At 41.5% G+C, this 20,890-nt stretch overlaps 1 protein-coding gene across 1 annotated transcript; it reads left to right on the forward strand.

Annotated features, from left to right (window-relative positions):
• Positions 1 to 16,155: 16,155 nt before the first annotated feature.
• On the forward strand, positions 16,156 to 16,925 carry LOC113933246 (40S ribosomal protein S6-like). The gene has a single exon (XM_035722505.1). It carries the CDS (start codon positions 16,176 to 16,178, stop codon positions 16,923 to 16,925), a length of 750 nt encoding a protein of 249 aa, XP_035578398.1. The 5' UTR covers positions 16,156 to 16,175.
• The last annotated feature ends 3,965 nt before the right edge of the window (positions 16,926 to 20,890 follow it).

Consider the following 20,890-nt stretch of genomic DNA (forward strand, 5'->3'; position numbering starts at 1 on the left):
ATCAAAACCACAATGATATATCAACTTACACCTGTCAGAATGGCTAAACTCAAAAAGACAAGCATTGGCAAGGATGTGGAGAAAAAGCAATCCTCAAGCACTGTTGGTGGGCATGTAAGTTGGTATACGCACTGTGGAAAACAGTATGGAGGTTCCTCAAGAAATTAAAAATAGAAATACCATATGATCCAATAATTCCACTACTTGGTATTCACACAAAGGAAACAAAAACACTAATTCAAAAAGATATGTGCACCCCATTGTTTACTGCAGCATTGTTTACAATAGCCAAGATATGGAAGCAACCCAAGTGTCCATCAATAGTTGAATGGATAAAGAAGAGATGACATATATACAATGTACTATCAACTCTGCTATAAAAATGAATGAGATCTTGCCATTTGCAATGATACGGATGGACCTAGAGAGTGTTATGCTAAGTGAAATAAGACAAAGACAAATACCATGTGATTTCACTTGTATATGGAATCTAAAAAACAAAACAAATGAACAAAAACAGAAACAAACCCGTAACTATAGAGAACTGACGGTTGCCAGAGCGGGCGGGGCCGGGGGGGGGGCGGAGCAGGAGAAAATGAATTTCCAGTTACACAATGAGTAAGTCATGGAGATGAAAGGTACAGCATTGGGAATATAGTCAATGGTACTGGAATAGCATAGGGTGACTACACTTGTAGTGAGCATAGTATAACTACAGATTTCTCAATCACTAAAACTAATGTAACGTTGTGTATCTTTACTTCAATTAAAAAAAAAAGATTTAAAATAAAATAGAAAATAGCTCTCCAAAACCCTTGGGGCAACTAGTGTCTGCAGAGTAAAAGGCAATTCTTTTACCAGGAATGGCAAAAGCCATGCAGTGTCCCTGTGAGGATCATCTTCCTTGTCAACACCAGCACCTTCATTCCCTAGCAATGTGCTCTAGCAACATGAGACTTTTCACTGGTAGCTGGACTTCAGCTCTCAGTTGGCTAATCCCTCTCTCCCAAGTACCAATCCCTATCTCCCAAGTACCAATCCCTCTCTCCCAAGTACCAATTCATACCAAGTACCAAATCACCCAAGTGATTTTTAAAAATACAAAATTTAGTCTTTTTCCCCCAAGACATGACCAAGGCTAAATTACAGTTTTAAACTATCCCAAGAATGAGACCATTATTTTTTTTTAAAGTAGGCTACACACCCAGAGTGGAGCCCAACACGGGGCTTGAAGCCACGACCCAAAGATCAAGACCTGAACCGAGATCAAAAGTCCAACATTTAACAAACTGAGCCACCCAGGCACCCCAAGAATGTGACCTTTTAAATATCAATCTGAAATTTGCTTATTGGCACCCAGTGAGGTAATCTGTGTGAGAGCAAACCCAGCTATTCTCTTCCCCACAAAAGATGTCCTGGCCTGAAACATTCTTTTCTTTTGTAAATAGCTTCCTTACAACCCCTCCTTCCTATTAAAAACAAACAAACAAACAAACAAACAAACAAAAACAAAAACAAAAAAACTTACATTTTGTACAACTCCCCCCATCTCTCTACTTGCTGGATGGGATGCTGTCTGATACATGAATCGCTTAATATAACCATTTAGATCTTTAAATTTACTAAGTTTAATTTTGTTTAACAAAATGTACAGCTCAACTAAATTTGGACTTTACTCCTTTCATTTCCCCTTGCCTGAAACAATAGTGTGATTAATCTGTCATTCGTTTGGAATATGTTATTTCTTTGTCAGCTTATTAAAAGACATTATCCTTAATGCTATTGGCTTGTGAAATTCGACAGCGAACCTGTGCTGACCACATTTTTGGCAAAGACAAAATCAGTCTCTGAGCATTAATTTGCCTCCCAAAACAAAACATTTGGCGATGTCAGCAACCCAACCCAAAGTAATAATTAACATTGGTCAGTGCTGTGGGATATATCATACCTCATGCCAAATATGAAATTATAAACATAAATGATAAATTATCTTAAATTTGTAATTGACGAAAATCTGCTAGAGCCCATTACTAGTTTGACAAACTTTAAATTTAATATACTGTTTACCATCTATAGCAACCTACAGAAATTATAAACAGCTTTTGACTAGGCAAAACTGATAGAGTTCTTATATAGTTTGGATGCTAATGTTGGCCACAATAATTATCTTTTTTTTTTAACAAGACTAAATCAAATTTAAAAACATACATACAGGAAATCCACACAGACATGGAAATTCCAAAGACAGGCAAAATGAAGTATATATGTCATCTTGAATTAAGGAGAAGGGGTTAGGGGTCTGTGTCTTCAAAGGCAAGGAATGCAATCTTCAGAAAGAATTAAAAAGAGTAAATGGTAAATAAATGTTTGCTGGACGACTCAAAAACAATGGGAAAAAGAGAGGACCTTGATCAAACAGGTCTTGCTAGTTTCCTCCCTGTCTACCACACCTAGCTCACAATGTAATATAGTTATCTATGGTGATAGCTCTCTTCCTGAAGTAGGTCCTCTATCTAATTTCTTTTTGGCAGTTGTGGGGGAGGTAGAGCTTTTCCTGAATCTGCTGGGATTTGATTGCTTTTTAACTCAAAATAATCTTCATACCAAAGTGGCCCTTCTTGGGGCAGCCTACCCTTTGCCCCTACAGTCCCTACTCTGAAACATCCTTGAAGTTTCACAAATAAACAATTGAGCTGGTAGATTGCTTCACCTTGTTGAACCCACAGAAATTACCTTAATGCTGCTTTACTGTATTATAAACTATTTGGAACTTTCTATTAAGCATCTCTGTAGGAGTGCTGACAATACTGACTCCATCTTTGGCCCTCCATCTTGCTCATGTTCACATGATGACCTTTCTTTGGGCTATGTGTTCTGGGCCCCTTGGAGATTAGTATACATACTTGAGAAAAGTCCACCAAGGCCAGGATGGGGAAGCTTGCTTTGGCCTCCCATGAATCTGTTAGAGATAACATAGTCTTTCTCCCTTCCTGATGCACAGATGGTGCCACGAGATCAAATTAAAGGTTAGCTGTCAATTAGGTACATGCAACCTCTTTAATCTCACTATAATGCCCTTCTGCACGTCCCCTCACTCTGTAAAATTGTTACTGAATGATCCATCACAGCCACTAACTGAGGAAACAAATGGTAAGTCCTGGCATGCTGCCCTGGCCAACTGCTCCATCCTGGAGAATCCCAAAATTCTGGACAAATCAAAAGCATAGCTCCTGAATGGGTTTGCCAACGATGTTACTGAACAAACTTGGAAAAACCATTGCAACAGAAGCCAACAACTCAAGAGATGAGGGCTTGGAAAATAGAAAGGGAGAGATTTATTTCAGGTGCCAGCAGCCAGGGGAGGTGTCAGGCTCAAGCCTTAACAACCAACACCTCCACCAGCAAGATGGACACCTAGAGTTTTACAGAGATAGGTTTGGGGAGGGGGGCTGCTATATGCAAGAGAGCAGGCAGAGAGTGCATGACCATGGGCAGGGGTCAGTGTATGTTCAGCCCATAATCATGGGCAGGGAAGGGATCATGGTGGGTGTGGTCTTCTAGGCATTCAGTCATTGCTATCAGGGATTTTATGGTCTGGTGGTTGGAATGTTCTAGTCATTGCAAAACATCTCCATCAATGTCTTAAGGTCTTAAGTGAAATATGAAATATGAACAATGGGTTTTAGTTAGAGCATGAGCTAAGTGGTCTTGTCTATTTGTGGTTCTAATTACTAGGATCTATAGTTGAGCAAGAGGGCCCACTGACAACATCTGTGGACTAAGGTCTGGACTTTGCAGAGAATAACTAAGCAGCTGCCATGGAGAGCCATCTGCCTGATTCCCTGTCAGTAAGTTGCTCTGAGTAAAATTCTGTGTAAAGCGTATAGAGTCACCTGCTTCATGTTCTGGTCTCAAAGTGCCTTCTCAATTTGGGGGATACATTACTGTCTCTCCCCCACCTTCTAACAATCTTCATAAGAAAACATATTTGGAACACTATTGTAAAAGGCATGAGGACAATACCAAATATGTCTTGCTCACTAGTACTACAAAATTACTCAAGAGGTTGTTAGAGGTAGAACAGACTATATATTGACTTCTGAGCATCCCTGGAGTCTCAAATGTACAAAGTACCCCTTCATCATTCTTTCACTCTCAATTTCATTATTGGGCCTCCATGCATATTTAACCAAACTTTGAGGCTTCTTCCTCCTATTAATCTGTCCCATGTCAATTTCTTAGACCAACTAGAAGAGCCTTGAAAAGTAGAATAAATTTTCTCACCCCCAAAACCTGGAATCAAGACTCCCAGTTATCTCTTAATGAAGGGTACCCCAGCTAGCCCAGCTGGCCCTGCCCTGGCAAGATGGTTCAGATTCCCCCAACTTTGCCTTCAGGGGGAATATGCATATTTGTTGATGTTAAGACTTGAAATATGGGAAATGCCATGGCCCATTTGTGAGATCTGGCCTCTCCCTACACTTGGCCTGTTCCATGCCCCTGCCTACCATGACCTGTATGGCCCATGTATGCACCCTACACACCCTGTCAGCTGACCCTTGGCAGCCATGGTACATTTGTACATTTGCAGGCCTACAGAGCTCAGGCTGGCCCCCAACCAGCTGCATAGTTTCATATGGTGGAAGCCACCCATGAAAATCATTGAGGCTGCAGCTTAAAAATGGCAACAGTCCTAAATCCTAAAACTCCATCTTCCCCAGAAGAACCCTTAAACAACCAGCTGCCTGTTTTCACTTCCCTTTCTTTCCAAGAGCTGCAGAAAGCACTTCAGCCTGATCTCCAGTACTTGGGAATACAAGTTATGTGTGTAAATGCTGAGTGTCAGGAAGTAAATTTGGCATAAGCCCTGGGGAGGGGCAACAAGGCTCATTTTACTGTACCTTATAACTCCCTGTTTTCCAGAACTTTGTAATCAAGCTCTGCCAGTATCAGGCATTCCTATGAAACGTCCTTTGCACATGTATCCTGGACCCCTACTGCGAAGAATTCATGTCCCCTGGACAGCAGATCTTTTAAGTGATAAAGCCCTTTTACCTCTCAGAGGATCCTACCAAATTTAGAGGAATTAGAAAGATTAGTAGATATTCACAACCCCAATCACAGATACTCAGACTGGCTGTTAAGAGGAGGTCTTCCTCCAATTAAGTAATGATTATACTGTGGTTACCAGACTGGCCCCCTAGAGAAAACCCCCCTCATAGGGGAAACATGGCCAGAGCCTCTCCCAGGCCATCTTATGAATGACCAGGAGCTGGCTCAGCTAGCAGCTGATATTCAAGGCTTAATAGGAGGGATACTAGACACGTTTCTTCCCAAATAAATTGGTCTAAGTTTGAAATATTCACTCAGAAAGAAGGGGAACATCCAAAAGCCTTTGTTGGATGTTTTATAAAAACACCAAAACTTGCCAAAGGCACACCGTGTTAAATCCAGAAGCCCCAGAACATAAAAATCTTCTAATTTCTGCTTTAGTAGGAAAATCCTCAATCAATTGATCAATCAATATCCATAATGATGTGGATGGGTGGGGCAACAACTCAGTTCTTTGAAAATAGCTTGCAGGAAAGGCAGAGGAAAAAAAGAACTAATAGCAACAATTCCTGCTCTGCAGCTTGGATCTTTAGAAAGGCAAAAGCATGACTCTGGAGAGTAACTCAAGGCCCACACAGAGCTCTCCGTACTCACCTCCAGACAATTGCAGATATTACAAGAATCCAGGTGATTGAAAGAGAAGTTGTCCTATACTTTTTAAAAAAAAGAAAGTTCAAGAAGCAATTTCCCTAAACTTGGTCACCCTCAGAAAATTGGTTTTTCTCCTGAGGGACAATTGCCCCTTAAATGACACTGTCAGCCCACCCTCAGTTGCACCTGGAGCCCACCATTAACCTTACAGTAGAAGATCTGGGAACTGGATTTCTTCATTGACACTGATGTGACTTTCTCTGTCATCTTCTCGGAAGATTTATATCTCTCTACCTGTTCCCTCTGATTCTATTCAAACTGTTATAGTCATAGGACAATCTTCTTACCCATATCTCAGCCCACCCCACCACCTTTAGGCCTTCCTAACACTCACCATGCCTTTCTAGTTTCCGGCTGTTTACCAACAAACCTTCCTGGCAGAGATTTGTTATGTAAAAATGTCACTATAAATTGCAATGAGAAGAGTGCTTTTATTTCCTTGCCATCAGACCAAGCCCACAGACCTAAAATGACATCACTTAAGCCAAATCCAAAAACCAAGACTTACTACCTAACTTAGAACTGCAGTTTCACTCCCCAGGAGTGTAACCTTTCACCAGTCAGCATGGAAATTCTTGGTCAATACCAGCAGAGATCACTTCCACTCTGCTCAAGGGGGACAGCCTTTCCTAAACAATGCATTCCTTGCTAACAAATTCCTTTCTCTTTCTTTTTCTTTCTTTCTTTCTTTTTTCTTTCTTTCTTTCTTTCTTTCTTCTTTCTTTCTTTCTTTTCTTTCTTTTCTTTTCTTTCTTTCTTTTTTTTCTTTCTTTCTTTTTTCTCTTTCTTTCTTTCTCTTTCTTTCTTTTTCTTTTTTCTTTCTTTCTTTCTTTTTTCTTCTTTCTTTCTTTCTTTCTTTCTTTCTTCTTTCTTTCTTTCTTTTCTTTCTTCTTTCTTTTTTTCTTCTTTCTTTCTTTCTTTCTTTCTTCTTCTTTCTTTCTTTCTTTCTTTCTTCTTTCTTTCTTTCTTTTCTTTCTTTCTTTCTTTCCTTTTCTTCCTTTCTTTCTTTCATTCATTCTAATGCCCTCTCTCCGCCTTGTCCAAGGAACATTTCTTTTAATAACTTTCTTGTCCCACCCTTCTTCTATAAAAACCTTCCATTTTGTACAACTCCTCAGAGCTCCCTTCTGCTCGCCAGATGGGATGCTGCCCAATTCATAAATCATATAATAAAGACAATTAGTTCTTCAAATTTACTCAGTTGCCATTTTGTCCTCTTAACAGATTTGGTGGCAGCATTGGGACCCAAAGAGAACTTCTGCCAGCATTTGGGGATAACAAGAGACACAGGAGTGGTGTCCCAAGAACTTTTGTGAGTTCACTGTCTTTCTCACCTTTTCCAAGGGCTGTTGGTAAGCCCCTCTCTATTTCAGCTCCCTTTTTTTGCATTCAAGCTACCCATCTAATTGGCTTTCCAGTCCAGGTTAATGGGTCAGTTTACACTCACAGGAGGCTGTAACAGTCCTTAGCCCTTGCTTGGCTCAGTCCACAATTCCACTTTGGAATCTTTGCCCCAGTTTCCCATCTGCAGTCTCCCTGAAGGGAGTCCACTTGTGGAGTCCACATTGAGAATTGCTGGTGGTCCCTATGGCCTTCTCTTGGCCAGTCTGCAGTAACATTTTAGTTACTGCTGGTATGTTGCGCATGTTTGTCTTGTTTTGTGTAAATAAAGGCTATTGGTAGCTGGGATCTCAGAGGTCAAAAAGCCGCAAAAATTGGTGGGCACAGGTTGAACACTTAGGAGCTATTAGAGGGCTTGTCACCTCCAGAAAACTCCCATGTTAGATTAAGTTTGTCACGGAATGGATCAGATTGACACTAGGTCAACCACCAACCAAGAAAACTACTATGCAACAAGGCACACTGTAAAACATGCACGATCCCCAGCCCCATGGCAGTTCTCTCTTAGTTTTAGGTTGACTCCGAGAAACCCAAAGACCTAGCTAAAGGAAATGGGATTCTTTATATCCAGAAGTGAGCACACTACCTTTGGCACACCTGTTCGTTTTATGTCTCAGAACTCTAGTCCTGGAAGCTGCAGATAACTAGCAAAATAGAAAAAGTGTACTGAAAACAACCTGGAATTACAATGGCCATTATGGGGAACATAATTAGATAAGACCATTTAAAAAGTGCACTTGAAAGCAAGGATGCCCAAATGAAGCAGAATGGGACACCTGTTTTAACTGGCAAGCAGAAGCCTCCAAATGTTTCAAAATTCCAAAAGTTTCATTAAAAGACTCATTGCAAAAAGCAAATGAGAAAGGGAAAGGATACCTAAACAAGACTACATGACTGACATAACTCCCACCGCTCCCCTCTATCCTTTGAGTAGGGTTCCAGGATTTCCTTCTCCTTTGGTGCCCTGGTTCTTTGTCACGCCACTTCAAAGAATGAAGAGATAGACCAGACAGAGTGGAGGGCAGCAAAGCAAGGCTTATTGAGTGATGGTAAAGTTTAGCTCCCAAAGGGGGAGGGGAATTGAGAGGGTTGCCACCCGGGTTTCTAAGTCGAGGGGTTTATTTTGGGCCTGTTGGCGGGTTGCTTTATTCTGATCACCCTCCATGCACCTGTCATCCAATCAGGTTTTTGTCATCTATCAATTACGTGGGAAAGGCTCCTTCCAGGGTAGTGTAAAATCCTTTTAAGGGTGGTTTCCTCTTGCGGGGAGGTGGGGGGGCGCTTGTCCCTGCCTGCCTTTCTCCAACTGTCCTTCATCAGTACTCATCCTAGGGATCCTGTCTGAATTGCTTTTCCACTCTGAAGAGTCTGTTAAAGTTACTTTATTTATTTATTTATTTATTTATTTTTAAGTAGGCTTCATGCCCAGCATGGAGCCCAACATGGCTTGAACTCATCACCCTGAGTTGGCCGCTTCACCGACTGAGGCACCCAAGCACCCGAAAGTTACCTTTTAAAATAAGAGCATGTCGGGGCACCTGGGTGGCTCAGTCGGCTAAGCATCTGCCTTTAGCTCAGGTCGTGATCTCGGAATCCTGGGATCAAGCCCCACATCGGGCTCTCAGGCTCTCTGCTCATCTGGGAGTCGGCTTCTCCCTCTCCCCCTGCCTCCTCCCTCCTGCTTGTGCTCTGTCTCTCTCTCTCTCTCAAATAAATAAATAAAATATTTAAAATATAAATAAATAAATAAATAAATAAATAAAATCATGTGAAGAAAAAGACAAAAGAGAAAATTAATTAATTAATAAAAATAAGACACCCTCAGGTTACAGGTGATCTTCAGGCCTCTGTCACTCCTTGATCAAGTTGAAGAATTTTTCAAACCTCAGGAGCTTGTGGGTTGTTTTGTTTTGTTTTGTTTTTAACTTTTAAGTAATCCCCATACCCAACATGAAGCTCAAACACACGACCCAGAGATCTAGAGTCACATGCTGTACCCATTGAGCCAGACAGGCCCTCCTGGCTATCTCCTTCTTGTTTGTCTCATTTTACATCCTAAGAACATGGCTTGGTTTCTACCTGCCTGGGATGGGTTCTATCTGTGGCTACCTTTGCGAGTGCCTCTAGATCTTATAAAGATAGTATCTTTTACACTCTCTTTAAGGACACCTCTTTGGTCATGAGGCTGTCTAATACGGCTGGAAGTATTTACTATTTGTCCTGGTTGGAAACCTGATAAGATGTTTTAAAGGATTTAATGATTCTATAATCAGAAATCTGGCCAAATTGGAAGCTTACAGGAGACTTATAGGAATTTTCTTAGGTCTTCCGTAAGCTATATGTACCCAAGAGGGAAAGAAGGCATTTTCGTAGGCGGATGGGTATGTCAGTCCTTTGATACCATTTAGGTGGCAATCCAATTCTTTGAGGAATTAAAAAATAGTTGTCCTTGTTTTACAAATCTATTTTTCCCAGGATCAGAGGTGTGGTTCCAGAAACTTCAAAGACCACAAATCCTTTTTACGGACTCAAAAACCTCCCTTTTTTTTAATCTCGAAAATCTTGTTAAGTATAAAAATTCTGGTCCTAAGGGAACACAAGTCCTTCTAGGGAAAACTTGCATTTTTCCCCTTGTGCCTTTAAAATGTAAATGTTCGATGTTCTACCTGGTACTCTCCAGGAACTCTATCTAGTCCACCTCTTTCAAATACAAATTACAGAGGTCATTCCTATTGAGAAAAAACAAACAAGGGGAAAACATTTGGAACTTGACTTGCCAAGGACAAATACAAATCTTGTATCTTCTCTACAAATGGAAAAATAGAAAAGCTCTAGCCATCTAAACAGATAACCTTAAATATCCCATCTACCAGAAAAACAAACTCAGATCCAACTTTTATAACTAGTAAGTTTTGTACCTATTTCAATATGGCAGCAACTTTAAACAGAAGCTGTAAGTTCTCTCTATCTGTATGTTCACCTGTGTCTATATATATATGCATTGTAGTTATGTGGTATTTTCTACCTCTAGATGGTATTGCTAAGATTTATTTGTAAAAGAGTTCTATTTAGTTGGTTTGGAGGCCAAAGATTGTAAGGACTGGGCATTCTAAATCTCTCAGAGGGGCGCCTGGGTGGCTCAGTGCGTTAAGTGTCTGACTCTTGATTCTGGCTCAGGTCACGATCTCAGGGTCCTGAGATAGAGCCAAGGGTCAGGAGGCTCCCCACTCAGTGGGGAGTCTGGAGATTCTTTCTCCATCTTCCTCTGCCCCTCCCTCATTTGAAGGCTCACAGGCACATGCTCTCTCTCTCTCAAATAAATAAATAAATCTTAAAAAAAAAAAACAAAACTCCCAGGGCCCCTGCATGGCTCAGATGGTTGAGCGTCTGACTTCAGCTCAGGTCATGATATCCATCCAGGTCCTGGGATGGAGTCCCACGTCAGACTCCCTGCTGAGCAGGGAGTCTGCTTCTCCCTCTCCCTCTGCCTCTCTCCCTGCTTGTGCTCTCTCTCTCTCTCTCTCAAGTAAATAAAAAATCTTTATAAATAAATCAATTAATTAATTAAAATAAAACTCTCAAAAAAAAAAACAGAAGCTAACCCAAATGTTTTTCAAGTTCATGTGATCTGGAAAAATATTTGATATAAAAGCTAGTTTAGGGTGCCCGCGTGGCTCGGTCGTTAAGCATCTACCTTTGGCTCGGGTCATGATCCTGGGGTCCCGGGATCAAGCCCCGTATAGGGCTCCCTGCTCAGCGGAAGCCTGCTTCTCCCTCTCCCACACCCCCTGCTTGCATTCCCTCTCTCACTGTGTCTCTCTCTGTCAAATAAATAAATAAAATCTTTAAAAAAAATAGTTTAAGGTTGACAGTTTAATTAAAACAAACATGTCTTTAGAGTTATCAACATTAAATATAAAACTTCGATTATACTTGAGTTTACTAGCCAACTAGGTTCATGGTATCTCTTACAAGATCTGTCCACGAATAAATAACAATAGCCCAAGATAATGGCTGACTTTGTTTAATAAAGTTTTTGTCGGTAAACCAAACATAATTGTTAAGAACAAGTAAATTAAACAAAAAGTTTTAGGTAAACTTTTAAAACAGTTTACCTAAATCTTTTTGGTAACCTGAAACATTAAAGTTTTGCTAAGTTAAATGGGGAGTTAAGTTAAATTTAAATTTGTTAAATAACTAGACTGTAGAGGCCACTTTTAGGCAATAGGCTTGAGCAACAGAAATGTGAGCAAGGCGGAAGGGTCCAAAGTGACCACCAGGCTGATGCAAACAGGCTCATTAAGTCATAGACCCGAACTGACCAATGGGCTACTTACAACAAGGCACAGTTACCAAAAAAGGAAAAATTCCATAGGGCCCATACTCCTTCCCTCCATCCTATACCTATAGTCTCTCACCACCGCAAACAGTCTCTCCTTTGCTGTTCTGCCCTTCACTCCTTTGTGGTGTATTCAATAAACTTCTCTCTTGTTCAGCCCTGGGTGAATTCTTTCACTACTTGAGCCTCGGCCCCCATCCAGTCAGGACACCTTACATAGATCATTTCCAAATAAGACAAAATACTAAAACATTAATTACTAAGCATAGGTTTATCAACTTTTGGCTTCTTATCTCACAGAAACTAAAATACATTTGGTTGTGTTAATGAAACATTGGAAAACTTTCAAAAACATATGCTTTGAAAAATTTTTAAATGTATACATATATTTGAAAAAAATTTTAAATGCTGGTATGACAATTTACAATTGCTTCTTAGCTTTCACTAGAAATTAAGTTTTTGAAGGGTTAAGAATTCTAATTAATATGTGTAATTAAAGCTACTAAAAATAAATAATAACAGAACCATCTCCACATGTCAGAAAAGGAAGTTGTGTTTTCAGGGTGAGAAACAAAAGAAAGGGTACGAGAAATGGAGATGCATTTTTTGGAAAATGAATCTTTAAAAAGAAATTTTAATGTGTGGTCAAGCTGGCTAAGATTAAAATAAATTTATTTTTTTCATGAGTTTAAATATCAAAAGTAAGTGGGCACAAAATTAGAATTTGATTTTCTCTCTGTTAAAAGAACAGTTTTCTTGGACTTTTGGTCTGCTTTTGATAAGATTGTAAAAATTTCTTTACCTTTAAGTTTCATAATGATCTGTGATCCTATTTAGATAAGTACTTTATTTTTTAAAGATTTTATTTATTTATTGGACAGAGAGAGAGAGAGCACAAGCAGGGGAAGATGCAGGCAGAGAGAGAGGGAGAGGAGCAGGCTCCCTGCAGAGCAAGGAACCTGTCTCAGGACTCAATCCTAGGACCCTGGGATCATGACCTGAGCCAAAGGCAGACACTTAACTAACTGAGCCACCCAGGTGCCCCTAGATAAGTACTTTAAAACCTCTTTTTGATCTTTTTGAGGATCTTCCCAAAACCAAATTCTAAATGAATCCTCTTTTTACCTGGAATATTCCAAGGCATCTGTTTGTAGGGGCCACGGGCAGGTCACCCCAAAACGTGCCACTTGAAAATACTGATTACTTTAAATAAAAGTTATTTAAGAGGCAGATGGTACAAAGACACTCAGATCCTCCTCCATCCCCCTGAAAGCAGTAGACAAATCTCCTATATGAAAAATATACTCCTGGGGCACCTGGGTTGCTCAGCCGGTTAAGCGTCTGCCTTCGGGTCAGATCTCAGGGTCCTGGGATGGAGCCCTGTGTCAGGCTCCCTACTGAGCAGGAAGCCTGCTTCTCCCTCTTCCTCCGCCATTCCCTCCTGCTTGTTCTCTCTCTCTCTCATTCAAATAAATAAAATCTTAAAAAAAGAAAAGAAAACTACATTCCTTGTACTAAGAAGTAAAAAGACATCCTTCTCACCAGAGATAGGGACTTGAAAGCTAAGAAAGCTATAGAAAAAAACTTTATTACCTTTTTTCTAATCTACTACTTCAGCCCGAATTCTGCTTAGAATTCCCTACTAATAAAAGCTCCCAAACACCTGTTTTCTTTATCCTGCTAATTTCTCACAAATTTATTGTCTCTTTGTCTAAAATGTATAAAAACTGCCTACCTTGGTCATTTCTTTAGTTCTCAATTTCATTACAGGCCTCCGTGGGCATGTAATAAAACTTTGGTTCTTTATCCTGTTAATCTTCTGTACATTTCTTAGTCCAACCGGAAGACCTCGAAGGGTACAGAAAGAATTTTTCCAAAAAAAAAAAAAAGAATTTTTCCTTCCCTACATGTTAAACTAATCAGACACACACACACACACACACACACAGACACACACACACACACACACACACACGCTACTTTTTCTTTTAAGTAGGCTCTAGGCCCAGAGTGGGGCTTGAATTCATGACCCCGACATCAAAAGCTCCCTGCTTTACTGACTGGGCCAGCCAGATGCCCCATAAACTAATCAGATATGATATGTAAATTACATGGAAACATTGTCAAATAAGTAATACTAAGCCTTCTTTATATTGTATTTTTTTTAAAAGATTTTATTTATTTATTTGACAGAGAGAGACACAGCGAGAGAGGGAACACAAGCAGGGGGAGTGGGAGAGTGAGAAGCAGGCTTCCCGCTGAGCAGGGAGCCCGATGCGGGGCTCGATCCCAGGACACTGGGATCATGACCTGAGCCGAAGGCAGTCGACGCTTAATGACTGAGCCACCCAGGCACCCCTTTATATTGTATTTTTAAGATGTGGCACATGTGGATAAAGTCCATCTGCTTCTGCAAAAAATGGGCCCTCATCACCTGTTAACAGTCTACTGCTAAGTTAGAAAAATTAAGGTGGGTAAACCATAGCTACAAATTCCACAAATATTTGGAGCTATGGGAACCCCAAGATGGCTACTTGGTTCTTCCCGGCTCCCTGGCAAATACCATTTTCCAGTTTTTGCATTACTTTACCTTCCACAGGGCATTGAAGATGAACTCAAATTATGAATTGACATTGGTAGAGAGACTTCGCTAAAACTGCAAAAATAGTCTACAAGCAATGTCTGATCTGTCTGGCCCATAGTCCTGGCAAAATGATTTTTGTTTGTTCCCAGAGGCCTCCTCCCACTGGCCCCCTCCCCGCTCTGGCCCCCTAAAATACCTACAGCTGGACTTCATTCAGTTGCCACTTAGTATGGGTTATCAATATGTTCCTGTTATGATATGTGTGTTTTCTGGATAGATTAAAGTTTTTCCCTGATGCAAGGCTGATGCCCCCACAGTAGCAAACAAACAAACAAACTTAAAAAGTATATTTCCCACTTGGGGAAATGATCTTCTGTGATCCAAGCACCCACTCCACTGGAAAAATCATATGAACTTTAACAAAAATCTTGCAAACTTCTGGAAATTCTAACAGTGTACAAGCTTCTGGTGACCCTTCTTGTCTCATGCTGTGATGACCAGCTCCCATAAGTCTCTAAGGTCTTACGCTCAAGCCTGTCATCCACAGGTCAAAGAAGCCTCTCTGGATCCCGATTCAAAGGAACCTGTTGATCAGTCTGGAGTCTGGTGACTGGGTATTCTAGAAATATCATCAAAGGAAGACAGCCTTTAAGCCCACTGAGAAAGGACCTTACTAAGTGCTCCTGACCATGGACACGGCTGCAAAATGAAAAGATGCTGGAGCCCTCTAAATTAAATTGATGAGGAAGAGAAGAAGCTGACATCGAGGTAGACTACTTCCAAGATAGGTCCAAGATGACACATCAAGCCTTCATACTTGATTTTTTAAATTACTGTTATTTTTTATTTTTTTGAAGTCTTCATTCTTTAAGCAAAGAACTCTTTCACTTTCTTTTCCTTTCCTTTACTCTGACATTGCCCTGGAAAGATAATACCCTTATCTCTATCTCCCAAGCCATTGCTGGGGGGGGGGGCGGGTAGGGAGGGAGGAGAAAGTGGGTGACCTCTAGAATTTAAAACAACCTTTTATTTTAGCCTAGGAGAAAATCTAACTGTGCCCCTAACTTTTCACAAGCAAAATAAGACATCTCATAGGTCAGCTACTCTAAATTTAGATTGTTGAGTTTAAAAGGACCTACCAGGAGGCTTTCCTGATTCAGGATTCACTCCTTTTGGCAGGTCCTTTGGTCCCTGGTTAGAGATAAACGTAGATGAGGCTATGATCAAGAACTTCTCCTTAACTTCTAAAATTATTGCAAAATCTACTGCTAAGCAATAGCCGCCCAACAAATATCCTTACACTCTTCAGCCAAAGTCATCCTTGCTAATAGAATAGTCTTATCTTCTAGCTAAGCAAGAAGGGATCTGTGCTATGGCTGGTACCTTCTGTGCTTGGATTAAGTCAGGGCAAGTTAAAATGTGATTACATAAAACCACAGAATAAGTCACTTGGTCTAAAAAGGTGACACCTGTAGAGGGCAAGATGGAGTCTCTCACGTCCAGCAGGGGCCTGTGTCAAGCAAGGACGCCAGCATTTAAGGGCCTTGTGGCCACGAGACATTATCACAGAGACCAGCACCAGCTGACGACACTCCAGAACTGATCACAAGCAGAGGCAGAGCAGGTCTGCAGGGGCCCAACACTGATTCAATCCCTTTAAAAAGGGGAGAATTTTTGCAGCAAACTGTCAGATTCTCCAGACACTGATCCCTCTGTCTGACCACTTAAAAAAGGCCTCTGCCCCACTGGTCTCCGAACAGAGCTGAGACCCTTCACTGCTTGAACATCAGAAGCAGTCAGTGCCCAGAGCTGACCCGGACCGGACCGAGGCCTCATCTCAACTGTGCGCCCACAGCGGGACTTCGCGTTTGCTTCATTAACTTCCTACACCCTTCTGTTGCCTCGTTTGTTGCCCGGCTCGTCTTATGTTCTGCTCTGTGTGCTGTGTAAGAAGTCAAGTTTATCACCCAGCCACCCCATCCCTCCCACACCCCTCCCCTCCAGCAACCCTCAGTTTGTTTCCTGAGATTAAGAGTCTCTTATGGTGCTCTTTTTCGTGGCGCCTCGGAGGCGGTAGGCTGCTTCAGGATGAAGCTGAACATCTCTTTCCCAGCTACTGGCTGCCAGAAACCCATTGAAGTGGACGATGAACGCAAACTTCGTACCTTTTATGAGAAGCGTATGGCCACAGAAGTTGCTGCCGATGCTCTGGGTGAAGAATGGAAGGGTTATGTGGTCCGAATCAGTGGTGGCAATGACAAACAGGGCTTCCCCATGAAGCAGGGTGTCTTGACCCATGGTCGTGCCCGCCTGCTGCTGAGTAAGGGGCATTCCTGCTATAGACCAAGGCAGACTGGAGAGAGAAAGCGCAAATCCGTTCGGGGTTGCATTGTGGATGCCAATCTCAGCATTCTCAACTTGGTCACTGTAAAAAAAGGGGAGAAGGATATTCCTGGACTCATTGATACTACTGTGCCTCGTCGCCTGGGGCCCAAAAGAACCAGCAGAACCCGCAAACTTTTCAATCTCTCTAAAGAAGATGACGTCCGCCAGTATGTTGTGAGAAAGCCCCTAAACAAAGAAGGGAAGAAACCTAGAACCAAAGCGCCTAAGATTCAGCGTCTTGTTACTCCACGTGTCCTCCAGCACAAACAGCGGCCTATTGCTTTGAAGAAGCAGCGCACTAAGAAAAATAAGGAAGAGGATGCAGAATATGCTAAACTTTTGGCCAAGAGAATGAAGGAGGCCAAAGAAAAACGCCAGGAACAGATTGCCAAGAGACGGAGGCTGTCCTCTCTGAGAGCCTCTACCTCTAAGTCTGAGTCCAGTCAAAAATGAGATTTTTCTATGAGTGACAAATAAATACGATCAGACATCAAAAAAAAAAAAAAAAAGAGTCTCTTATGGTTTGTCTCCCTCTCTGGTTTCTTCTTGTTTCATTTTTTTCCTCTCTTCCCTATGATCCTCTGCCTTGTTTCTCAAATTCCACATAGCAGGAGGGTTGGGGTGGCTGGGTGATGGACATTGGGGAGGGTATGTATTGTGGTGAGCTCTGTGTATTGTGTAAGACTGATGAATCACAGACCTGTACCCCTGAAATAAATAATTAAAATAAAAAAAAAAGAAGTCAAGTTTAATTGCATGGTGAAATGCCATTGAGTTTGGAATCCAGATCCTGCTTTATAATTGTGATTCATTTTGCTTTATGAATGAATAAAATTGACATTGTGGAACGACACAACTCATGTGTGTGCCTTTATAGCATGCTCATGACACTTTTCTTGGGTCTTTCTTTGACTATTTGATTTTGATTTGTTTGGGTCTTGAGACCATGGCTCTAAAGTGCACCCCAGGGGCACCTGGGTGGCTCAGTCAGTTAAGCGTCTGCCTTTAGCTCAGGTCATGATCCCGGGGTCCGGGGATTGAGTCCCGCATCTGGCTCCTTATTCAGTGGGGGGCCTGCTTCTCCCTCTGCCTGCCGCTCCCCCTGCTTGTGCTCTCTCTCTCTCTCTCTGACAAATAAATAAATAAATAAAATCTTTTTTTTAATTAAAAAAAATAAAGTGCACTCCAAATCATAATAATCCCCCTGGTATATTGCACTCTCTCAAAAGCTGTAAACACTTGTTTGCCGTCACTAACCACCAAGTAAATGATCTCTCTAAGACTGCAAGGTATAAGGAAAAAAGAAAATGATCTACTTAATATGAAACTGAAGCCATGAGCTGTGAATATCAGAGGTGAAGCAAAAACGTCATGATTCTGATGGGATTTGATATTGGGGTCCGAGGGTGCACGGTCAAGAAAGAATTCTGGAGATGGTTTCGGTGCAAAAGGGTGGTTTCATTAAAGCATGGGGACAGGACCCGTGGCAGAAACAGATGCACAGGGATTATGAGGAATGACTAATTATATACTTTTTAGTTAGTGGGGGTTGGGGACAGCTAAGTGTCTAAGGAATTTGGAAGTAGGGCTTCGAGGACCTTAAGAGGCTAGCTGTTGCTAAGATAAGGTTATTTACTACTGTCTAGTGAAACATTAATCATGAGACCCTTCAAATGTGTATCAGGGGGCCATATGCTTGGAGGATGATTGCTAACATTTATCTTGGTGTTTGGGGCGGCGGGGGGCGGGGGGAGGTTTACAGTTAACACAGGGAAGTTACGTTAACCAGAGCAAAGCTATAGTGGTAAAACATGAAAAGAAGTCCTTGAAGGAGCTGTGGGAGTGTTACAAGAATTCCTGCCTGGAGATTATGATCCAAAGCAAAGTCTGGCCTTTGTTCCGTTTCCTCCCATCAATACCCCACAAAAGAACAACAAAAACAGTGAGAATTTCAGTGGTAGCCGAGAGGGGCACTACGCCTTAAATTTGGACCACATCTTTCAGGTAAGCAGAGAATCTGATCAAAAGGTGTGAATTCTTAAAAAGAAAATCACAGGCCCAACATGGAGTCACTTGGGCTGAGGCTCCAAACTGGGGCTTAATACATCATCTCATCGCAGTCTCAACCTCCCCCAGAAATGTAGTTTTAACTGGTTAGTCAGGAATTTTTTAATCAGTGCCAGTGAGTCTGCCACATGGGACCTCCCGATGGATCCACGGATCAATGGATCGCCCAAAGGTTGGTGAGGTGATAAGACCCTCTGCTCTTCCCCCTCAGGGAAAGCAACATTGCCTGGAATAATCCTTTTCTTTTGCAAATAGTATAATGTTAGTAACTTTCTTGCCGCACCCATCTTCTATAAAAACCTTCCATTTTGTACAACTCCTCAGAGTTCCCTTCTACTTGCAAGATGGGATGCTGCCCAATTCATGAATCATTTAATAAAGCCAATGAGATCTTCAAATTTATTCAGTTGAATTTTCTTTTTTAACAATGGCAAGAGACCACTTGCGAACAAGCTCTTTTGACTATCCCTCCCATCATCTTATATGGTCGTAACACTTTAAATCCAGCTACCTTACTATACCTCCCTGTTGATGGAGAGTTCACTCTATTCTGTTCTTACAACTATAGAAATGGTCTCAAAGCCAAAAGGGGATCTCTCAGACATCCCTTTAGACAACCCAGACTTACTTCTATTTTGTAATGGCTTCCTTTGATAACATTTCTGGGGAAAACATAACTGGCTATGCCATAGTTTCCCCACAGAAAACAATGGGGACATATTCTTTTTTTTTTTAACAATTTTTAACAATAATTTTTTATTGTAATGTTAATCACCATACATTACATCAATAGTTTTTGATGTAGTGTTCCATGATTCATTGTTTGTGCATAAAACCCAGTGCTCCATGCAGAATGTGCCCTCTTTAATACCCATCACCAGGCTAACCCATGCCCCAACCCCCTCCCCTCTAGAACCCTCAGTTTGTTTTTCAGAGTCCATCGTCTCTCATGGTTCGTCTCCCCCTTCGATTTACTCCTCTTCATTCTTCCCCTCCTGCTATCTTCTTCTTTTTTTTTTTTCTTAACATATATTGCATTATTTGTTTCAGAGGTACAGATCTGTGATTCAACAGTCTTGCACACTTCAGAGTGCTCACCATAGCACATACCCTCCCCAATGTCTATCACGCAGCCACCCCATCCCTCCCACCCCCCCACCACTCCAGCAACCCTCCGTTTGTTTCCTGAGCTTAAGAATTCCTCATATCAGTGAGGTCATAAGATACATGTCTTTCTCTGATTGACTTATTTCACTCAGCATAACACTCTCCAGTTCCATCCACATCGTTGCAAATGGCAAGATCTCATTCCTTTTGATGGCTGCATAATATTCCATTGTGTATATATACCACTTCTTCTTTATCCGTTCATCTGTCGATGGACATCTTGGCTCTTTCCACAGTTTGGCTATTGTGGACATTGCTGCTATAAACATTGGGGTGCACGTACCCCTTCGGATCCCTACATTTGTATCTTTGGGGTAAATACCCAGTAGTGCAATTGCTGGATCGTAGGGTAGCTCTATTTTCAACTGTTTGAGGCACCTCCATACTGTTTTCCAGAATGGCTGCACCAGCTTGCATTCCCACCAACAGTGTAGGAGGGATCCCCTTTCTCCGCATCCCCGCCAACATCTGTCGTTTCCTGACTTGTTAATTTTAGCCATTCTGACTGGTGTGAGGTGGTATCTCATTGAGGTTTTGATTATGGGGACATATTCTTTGCCCACTGTAAAATCAGCCAAGCGGCTGAACTCATAGCTATTGTTAGAGTTTGCGCATTGCTGTAAGGGAAAACTTCTACTAATTACACAGACTCCAAATATGCTTTTGGGGTCTGCCATGCCATGGCACCATTTGGAAATCCCATGGATTCTTAAATTCTGCGGGTACTTCTATTGCTAAAGGGCATATAATTGCTATTCACCTCCCTTCTAAAATCACCATTCTAAAAATCACTGTTGTTTACTGTTCAGCCCATACGAAGGAAACTGATGCTAAATTTTTAGGGCTAAACAATAGGGCTGAGAGAGCTCCCCTTATCCTTTCTCCATTCAATTTTCAAGCCTACCTTGATCCCTGACTGATACTATTAATTATTAGGCAGATGCCCCACAATCTGAGAAAGACAGTTGGATACAAAAGAGTGTCCAGTTATCAGATGGATCACATAGTTATCAGATGGATCACACACTGGCCCAAGCAGAATCCCTGTAGCCCCGTTTCTGTTAACCTGTTGGCTTGTCACCAAATGGGACACAAGGACCAATAGAGGATAGTTAAGGAACTAAAAGACAATTGGTTTAGTCTGGCATCCACACAATTTCTGACCAAATTACTTGTCAGGTTGT

The sequence above is a fragment of the Zalophus californianus genome, chromosome 10, assembly GCF_009762305.2.
Source record: "Zalophus californianus isolate mZalCal1 chromosome 10, mZalCal1.pri.v2, whole genome shotgun sequence".
NCBI classification, from domain to species: domain Eukaryota; kingdom Metazoa; phylum Chordata; class Mammalia; order Carnivora; family Otariidae; genus Zalophus; species Zalophus californianus.

Bases quoted from the DNA above. Each gene is read 5' to 3' on its own strand.
- LOC113933246 (XM_035722505.1), top strand. From the start codon at position 16,176: ATGAAGCTGAACATCTCTTTCCCAGCTACTGGCTGCCAGAAACCCATT.